This window comes from Muscardinus avellanarius (assembly GCF_963383645.1).
Source record: "Muscardinus avellanarius genome assembly, chromosome: X".
NCBI classification, from domain to species: Eukaryota; Metazoa; Chordata; class Mammalia; order Rodentia; family Gliridae; genus Muscardinus; species Muscardinus avellanarius.
In genome coordinates this window covers 104936607-104946072 of record NC_137792.1, presented here as the reverse complement: position 1 = coordinate 104946072, position 9466 = coordinate 104936607, and the positions used below count along the sequence as shown (strand labels likewise).

Genomic DNA, 9466 nt, shown 5'->3' with positions numbered 1-9466 from the left:
ATAAAGTAAAAATGGACTAGGGTGTAGCTTGGAGGTAAAACTCCCCTGGGTTCAATCCCAAGTACCAAAAACAAGTATCAATTAGCACAATCTTAGTGACTTTAGATAACACAAATTTGAACCAGGCATTGTGGCACATGCCTGTAGTCTCAGCTACTTGGGAGGAAAAAGCAGGAGGATCACTGGAGACACCTGGTGTGGAAGGTGAGTCTGGACAAAATAGCAAGGACCCATCTAAAACAACAGCAACAACAACAAAACCCCCCAGCAATTTGCCATCTTACGGTTCCAGAAGTGAGAAGTTAGTTTCCCCTAATGCTACATGGCAGCAGGGCTACATTCCTTTCTGGAAGCTTTGGGGGGTGATCAGGTTTGGGAGGTTCTTTTTTTTTTTTTTGTCCTTCCTGGCTTCTAGGTGTCAAACACATTCTTTCTCAGCACATATTCATTCCCCTTTCTACATCTTTGAAGCCAGCAATCATGTTCTCAATGGTGCCCTTATTCCACAGTAACATCTTCCTCTAGCTCTGACTTTCAGCTTATTTCGTCCACTTTCAAGGATCTTTGTGATTACATTAGACCCAACTGGATAATTCAAAAAATCTCCAGGTGTTAAAGTTGTTTTACTAGCAAACTTTACTGCCCTTTTCTGTGAAACCTAACATATTCACAGGGTCCAGATTAGCATGGGGACACCTTAGTGTATCCAATATTCTTCTTGTCACAATCTCCATTCCATAGCCCTGCTTGGTTCTCATTAACATATTATATACAATACATTTAAGTTCTAACTAAGCATACAATCAGGAAAATCAAATCTTCCTACAAAGCTTACTCAAATTGTTCCTCTTTCCCAAAAGCAATCATTTTCAACCCTTTTAGCTGAATTTTTAAAAGAGAGATTAACTATGTATTTATAAACAACATGCATATATTGTTCTTCATTGGTTAGAGATGAAAATCTAGCTCTCAGGTGTATCCTAATCTTTCTTAATCCCAGTCCTGCATACATACCCTCATGCATATTTCCAGTTTTTCCTTTCTCCTAATATTGTTATTTATAAATAAATTATACTTTGATCATTTTGATGACAGCAATATTCAGTGTTATGGGTATTTCATAACAGGCATGTAGTATATAATAATAAACATTTTACTTTTCCTCTTTATATTTGTTTGTTACTTGCTAAATATATATTTACACTAGAGTATAAGTCCTGTATCAGTTCCACTCACTACTGCATCCCCAATACCAAGAAGAGTGTCAGAAACATTAAAGATACATCATATGTATTTATTTAATAACAAATTTGTGAACCCTTTAAAGTCAGACAGACCTAAGAGGTCTTTAAAAGTGAGATAGCTCTGTGATTTTAAACTATTCGAATCATAGACCCCTTTTAGGTAAATAATATGTTAGAATCCCAATAGTTCTAGCAAATAAGATCATTTATTCTAGGTTTGGAGAGTAAAAAACCAGTAGTGTAATGGTAAATGTTTGAGAGTCAACTCTCTGAAGGAAAAAAGTCCTAGCCTGTAGCATTTGCTGATTTTTATGGTGCAAATATTTCCCCATGGCCTATTTAAAGATACTTACGTGATATAACTGACCATGGAGTTGGGAAGAAATTCACACAAGCAGCTCTCAGAATTCAGGTTGACTCCAGTATACTACTGGCTGAAAGCCAATCACTTAAGCACCCTTTTCCATATTTCATTCCTCCTCTCCCCTAGAGGACCCTTACCAAACCTTGGAATCCAGGGGTATATATGACACCTTTAGTATACAAAGAGAGGAATGACGCCAGGTCTCCCAGTTTCCATTCCAATGTTATGTCCATTGTACTATGCTGCCAATTGTCTAGTGAACCTACTATTTCTTAGCTTCCAACACTTATATCCTATTTAATATCCTATTTCATTTATATTTTGCTCTTAAAATGTTGCGGCAACATCTGGGCATGGTGCCATACTCCTGTAATCTCAGTACTTGAGAGGTTAAGACAGAAGGATGGTAGGTTTGAGGCCAGCCTCAACAATTTAGAGAGACCCTGCTCCAAATTAAAAAGTAAAAAGGTGCCGTGTATGGTGGAACATGCTTTTAATCCCAGCATTTGGGAGGCTGAGACAGATGGATCGTGGTTCGTGGACTGCCTCAGCTATTATTAGTGAGGCCCTCTGTAATTCAATGAGACCCTGCTTCAAAATTAAGAATAAAAGGCTGGGGGTGTAGCTCAGAGGTAGAATACCTCTGGGTTTAATCTAATCGCCATTACTACACACACACACACACACACACACACACACACACACGCACACACACACAACTTTTCAGCAACGGCAGTCTTCTGTTTTGCTCTGATGGCTACCATAAAAACCTATAAGATCAAATGTAGGCATTTTTGACTGATTTTCAAGACTCTCCACAACTTCACAATCTGGCCACCTCCCCCCCCCCTTTGGTAATTTACGCACCAAACTAAAGATCAACTAAATTTTCTTCACCAGAAGTTTTCTTGCCCTTGATTGCCTCTGGGTTTTGGCTAGTTCTCTACCACCTACCTGTAATTCATTCTCCATCCTCTTGACCTGTTCGTTGATAACTAAATCCCACTCCCCAGTTCACACTGCAGTTCTTCTGAGAGGCGCACCTAGACGGCTGGAGTCCCCTCCAAACTCCCATTGCAGAAATGAGTTTCTGCCACTCCCTTTCCTTTTAATGTGTGAGGCCTCTTATTATTAGAATATCTATCTATCTATTTATCTATTTTTGCAGTACTGGGTTAATGAACCCAGGGATGATCTACCACTGAGTAACACCTTCTTTTTATTTTTATTTTGAAACTAACTATCACTAAATTGGACTGGCCTCAATCTTGTGGTCTTCTTGACTTAGCTTCTCAAGTTGCTGTGCCCATTTTTATTATTAGTTTTAAACACAGGTGCTTTTCTTTTAATGTCTCCATGGGTTGATGTTTATGTGTGTTTCTGTATTGTGTGTGTGTGCATGTTAGCTCTGTTTATATTAGTGTTCATGAGTTCATACACAATATATGTTCTGCTTGAGTGTATGGATCGGTGTTTCAGTGTTTGTTTTGTGTGCTTGTGTGTATATTTATGTGTATTGTGTGACATTGTACTCATATTTTGTGCCTGGGGCCATTTCTATGCACGTAAACTTATCTATAAGTATGTTTCTGGGTGGCCACATACCTCTGAGCACCCACGTTTACGTGTGCCACTTGCACATTTGTATGTGTCCATGTTTTTGAGCAGGACCTGTATGAATTTCCTCTTTGTACCTCTGCTTCCATTCAGCACAGCCAAGTCCAATGTGCACAGGCAGTTTCAAGTAATGTTCACACACTGATAAATTGCTATAACCTGTCTTTTCAACCTTTTTCTGGAGAGGTGAAATATGGAAGAGAAAGTAGACACCTAGCCATAGCAAACTGAATATTTGGCCTCAAAAAGCTTGGTTAGTTTTCTCTGATGCTCATCTACAATTTGTGCATCACATGCCAAGAAGCACTGATTTTAAAGATAAAGAAAAGTTAAATTCCGTGAATTAAAGTATCTATTCTCTCTTCTCTCCTCTCCTCTTCAGCTACTTTATTCTTTCTGGCTCAGCATAAATGTCACACTGGAATACTGAGGGAAAGGGACACAATCTTTGGAAACATCAATTTGCACACAAAAATTTCACTTCTGCCACTTATCAGTTGTGTCACTGGGGGCAGATTTCCATGGTAGCTCTGGCCTCAGTTTCCTCAACCAGTAAAGGATAATTTTAGGGCCGGGATTGTAGCTCAGTTTTGGGGCATGTGCTTGGCATGGAAAAGGCCTTGGATTTTATCCCCACTACTACAAAAAGAGCCTAGGGGTAATGTGCCCAGTCTAGAGCAGGAGTTCAGATATGGTACTTTTAGTACCACTTTCTCTAGGAACATTTTCCATACTACCAAGCCTTCACTAGACCTACCAGCCCTTGTAGACCACAGTTGTCAATTTCAAATAATAATTGGCATTGTAGCTGGTCATAGTGACACACACCTACAATCCTAGTACTTGAGAGGCTGAGACAGAAGGATCAAAGGTTTGAGGCCAGCCTAAGCAACTGAGCAAGACTCTGTTTCAAAGTAAAGAATAAAATAGTGCTAGGGGTGTAGGCCAGAGCTAGAACACCTCTGTATTCAATCCCCAGTAACATACATGCACACACAGAGAAATAATAATTTACTTTGTATTAGTGTTAACATGTGTGTTCCCATTGGTGTGACTATACCTGTGAGTCTTGACTTTATGTAGACTAAAATCTTACTTAGCCAGGGACCATGTATAATATTTCTTCTCTCTTCCTCACCACATACAGAGAAGGTCTGGAAATACTATACAAGTGGTCATTAAGGCATGAAGGAAGACTAATAGTGTGATGCTTAACACACTTAACACACATTTAGATAAATAGAAACACGCATTTGAATTTTGTGGGGACACATCTGTACACATGAGTGATTTCCTTATTCTCAGTTTCAGTCTCATTTGTAAAATGGAGATTTATTTAATTCATTCAGTGAACAAATATTTATTAAGTCCCTACTATGTAGTGGTATTGTTTTAAGAACAGGAGATACAGCAATGGACGTGGCATGCAGAAATTGCAGCCTTTACCGCAGATTGTGAGATTGACAAGAAACAAATATTCACTTGAATCTTGAAACAAACAAACCAGTGGGGTGTGATATGTGAAGTAGTGGTGAGCTCTACAAAGAAAAAGAAAAGCAGTGCAAGGGAGTAAAAAGTAATAAGAAAAGATACAAGAGTAGGTACAAGAATTCCCACCTGGGGGATTGTAAAAAACAAAATAAATCATCCATAGTATATAGTGTAGCTTGACTTTGTAAAATCTTTTTTTAAATTAATTTCTTTATTTTTATTGGTGCACTGTATTCATACATCATAATGGGATAAAAAAAACTGTAAAATCTTAAAAGACACAAACATCAAGTCTAATGATGTTCATATTACAATGGGGGAGGCAGAGGTTCAGGGAGATTTGAAGTGCCCAAGGCCTCAGGATGAAGTAGATGCAAAATCAGGCCTATTTCCAGACTCGCTGTCTTCTCATCCAATTCTCTATGACCAACAGGGCTGATGAGTCCACTGCAAAGCTGAAAGCCTTTCCAGGAAAATTCTGTGCATATTTCCCTATTCCCCGAGATTTATATATTTATATTTGCTTCTCTCTCTCTCTCTCTCTCTCTCTCTCTCTCTCTCTCTCTCTCTCTCTCTCTCTCTCTCTCTTTCTCTCTTTCTCTCTTTCTCTCTTTCTCTCTCCCTTCCTTTTTTGTACTAAGAATGGAACCCAGGGGCATTCTACCTCCAAGATATAAATAACCCCAGCCCTTTAAAATTGTTTTTGTTTGTTTGTGATACTGGGGATTGAGCCTGGCGGCATTCCTAACACTGAGGTACACCCCAGCCCTATTTTATTTTTTGTTTTGAAACAGGGTCTCACTAAGTTGTGGAGGGCCTCACTAAGTTGCTAAGGCTGGCTGAGAACCTGCGACTCTCCTGTCTCGGGCTTCCAAACACTGGCATTACAGGTGTTCACACTCGACCCCAGGATATTTCTTTATCTTCAGATATAGGAGCTCCTAACAAAGATACAAGAGACAGCTCAAAACATATACATTCACTAATCCAGGCAGAGTTCGAGAGCAGTCAATGGCCTTCCACCTATTCGGCTGGGAAAGCTGTAGAGAGGAGCAGTGTGTGTGTGTGTGTGTGTGTGTGTGTGTGTGTGTGTGTGTGTGTGTGTTTGCATGCATGTACTCTTGCATGTGTGTGTACACATGGGAATCATGGGAATGGTAGTAAGGTGTTGGCTGGAAAACAAAAGAAAATTTCTCTGAGTGAGTACCCGACATAAAATAATGCCTAAAATTTCCAATGAGACAGATAGAACGAAGTAGCCAAGATAAAAGACAATCATCCAAGGAGCACTGGGTCCAGGAGGCAGAGGTCTTGGCAGAACTCCTTGTGATCATGAAGTTTAAGTGCTGGGCTTTTCTCTTGCTCCTTGCACAGGCTCAACTCTTCTGCATGTATCCACCTGTTCGAATGCATGTCTTTCTGCAGAGTCTTCTCTCTCAGCATAAGCTGCCCATTCCCAGCCAAATTCTCCCATATACCTCCAATCAACTAGGAAAGAATCTGACAGTGCAGTGTGAAGTTATTGGGTGTATTTGTCGTTTGGAAATTACTTATATTTTCAAAGCTGAGTTGACTTCAGGCAGGTCTGACTCTAGAATTAGGGCACTGATAAAATTATACTGACTCTGGTGTCCAGGAAGAGGAGTGACTTTTGTTGCGATTGAGCTTTGCTGCTGGCTGCATGTCATTCTCTTGTAGGTCAGTATCTGTACCTATTGGAAGTCAATAAAAATCAGCCTAATATAGCATATCACTATCAAGTCATTGGTCTATTACATTGGAAGCAAGGCTTATCTTTCACTTAAAAGAAGAGAATGATGCCTTCTGAAGAAGCCTCAGGATCATTAATTAAAATGGATTCTCCCTTAGCACCAGGGAGGGACAGATACTGGAGAACATAATACAAACGGTTTTCCTATTATGAGATAAGGGGCATTTCCCTTATCACAGCCTTACCCGTGGGCTTACAAATCATTTAAACTTTAATATATAGAAAGCCCTTTCACACACTAAGCTCTTGCACTCAGAAGCCCAGGGCGCTCCACCTCCTACACTGTCCATTTGCATAAGCTGAGCAGTCAGGAGTTAACTATACAACTCTTGAAAATCACAGACGAAGCAAAGTTGATTTCTTCTCCCTGGGCTTATGAGAAAGAAAAATGCCCCCAAACTGGAACAAGCGGATTCATTCCAAAGGTCATCCCCCAACCTCTGAGTCTAACAAAGGGGATCCATTAGACTGGGAGATCGAATACCGGAGAGCCCTGAAAGCCAAGTCAATGCCCTAGCAGGGAGAAGAGTGGCCTCAAATTTTCAACCCCAGGAAGGGGGAAGGGGGTGTCCCATGTGACCCGTGCTTAAATAGGGAAGGAAGGGGAAAGTGCATTGGGACCAGAAGGTCCAGTGAGAGACATAGACCGGGGAGGGAAGTGAGTCGCCACAGACACTGGCAGCCACCGGGAGTTCCAGTCTCCTTGGCAGCAGTAGGCTGGGAGAAAGGACAGAAGTTACTCTGGCCATAATGGAGATTCTACTGGGCCTGCAGCTCCTGGGCCACCTAATCGTGGTCACCTATGGTAAGGCAGAAGTGGGGGCCTGGCAGCCACTGTTAATATTGAATGCTTACTGAAGAAAGCCATTCCCACTGGCAGATGAGTGCTTTCAGCTCATGCCACAGGCTTTCTCTGCTTTTCGAGGGAGGGAGGGAAGTAGCTGAGGGTTGCTGAAAAGCCAAGTTTGTGGAAAAGTTGAAAAGGATCCCCTTCTGCAAAACATCTGCATGGTTTTCTGGTGCCTTTATCTCGGGAACACCAAAAAGACTCCCAGTACCACCCAATCTCCCCGTCTCTCTTTACCACAAATTCTCCTATTAAGCCTACTCTCTGTGCTTCTGGGCATTGATCTCTAGTATGATTCAGAGAAGGAATGCTAAGAGGCAGATAGGACCCTTGAATAAGAACTGCCACTATCCCTGGTTCCCAACCAGCGCCCAGCATTGTTCATACACTGGTGTCTGGGAGTTTGCGACTTCTCCAGTCCATCCAGTCTATCAAGGAGCAGCTCGACATGTTACTTGTATGGAACTAAACCGGCTTCCTTACAACTTCCATTGAAATGTCCCAGCTCTGCCTTTTGGAGCCACACAGAACAAATCTGCTCCCTTTTTTCCCATGACAGCCCTTCAAAGATCTGAAGGAATATATTGTGTTCCCTTAACTCTTCTCCCAGCGAATTGGCTCCAGCTCTTTAACCTGGCTTTTAGAGGACTTGGCTTCTCACCCTCTTTTGGGCTAACTCAGTTTTCTGTGGACCTTGCCTGTTTTTTCTGGATTTCTGTGAGAGTCTAATATATCCCAATGGGGGATGGACTGTCCCACGATGGCATTATTTCCACGGGTTTTCCTCCAAATTCGTTTACATTCCTGAAAGGTGAAATGACTCCGTTTGTCAGGATTGATAGTAGCCAAATGCTAAGTGAGACTCCTGGTAGGGTAACCCTGGTTTGGCTCATCTCCCTAGAGAGAGAGGCTGGATGAGTGTTAGTTTGATGTCTCATATGGGCAAGCTAAGACAGAGTGAGAGTGAGAGAGACATAGAGAGTGAGTGCAAATGTTTTCATAGCTTTCTATAACTAAATCAGATAAGGTTACCAGATTCGGGGACTCTGGGACCCATCAAATTCTAGAATCTCAGGCCGGGCATGGTGGTGCACGCTTGTAATCCCTACGCTTGGGAGGTGGAGACAGGAGGATCGCGCAGGTTCGAAGCCAGCTGCGCTGGCTTAAGAGACCCTGTTTCCACATTTTAAAAAGTATAAAAAATAGGTCTGAGAGTATAGCCTGGAGGTAGAAGGGTTTCCAGGAACCCCAGTACCACGAAAAATTCTAGAATCTCATAGTTATAAAAGACACTAGGTTCACAATAGTCAAATTATTGAACCAACCCAGATGTCTGTCAGTTAGTGCACAGATAAAGAAAATGTAGTGTATACACACAATGGAATTTTACTCAACCATAAAGACGAACAAAAGTATATCATTTGTAGGAAAATTGGGTGTAGCTAAAGAATAATATGCTAAGTGAGATCAGCCAGTCTCAGAAAGTCAAGGGTCCTGTGTTTTCTCTCATGAGTGGTAGCCAGAGAGAAAAAAAAAAATGAAACAATTTAGTTAATTTAAAAGAAGTGGGGGAAGAGCTGGGCGTGGTGGCACACGCTTGTAATCCCAACATTCGGGAGGCTGAGACAGGAGGATCGCGGTTCGCGGACAGCCTCAGCTACTTAGTGAGGCCCTCTGCAACTCAGTGAGACCCGGTTTCAAAACAAAGAATAAAAAAATAGGGCAGAAGAAGTGGGGGAAGGAAGCAAGGAGGGGACAAAGGGGAACTGATAAAGAAAAGAGTTCATATAATGCTATGCTTGTGTATGAAGGAGTCACTACCAATCTCAATAACATGTATGCAGAGGGGGGAGTGGGGTGGAATCCGGAAAGAATCATACCAAGTTCATGTATGTGTCACTTCAAAACTCACTATGATATATAATTAGGATGCACCAATAAAAGTACACACACACACACACACACACACACACACACACACACACACATATATATATATATATATATATATATATATATATATATATTTAAAATACACTGGATTAAATCAACAGAGAGGGAAAAGGATGTACTCTAGGACACAGATCATTAAGACAAAGTTGATACTCCTGACAGAGTTCTTTTTACAGCTA

General features: G+C 41.3%; 1 protein-coding gene across 1 annotated transcript in view; it reads left to right on the top strand.

Moving 5' to 3' along the window:
- Window positions 1-7237: 7237 nt before the first annotated feature.
- Window positions 7238-9466, top strand: part of VSIG4 (V-set and immunoglobulin domain containing 4) — a gene marked incomplete at both ends in the record, with an annotated part of 29281 nt that continues 27052 nt past the window's right edge. Inside the window, 1 exon segment of the mRNA XM_080718983.1 lies at window positions 7238-7292. Coding sequence (XP_080575109.1) covers window positions 7238-7292 — 55 coding nt within the window.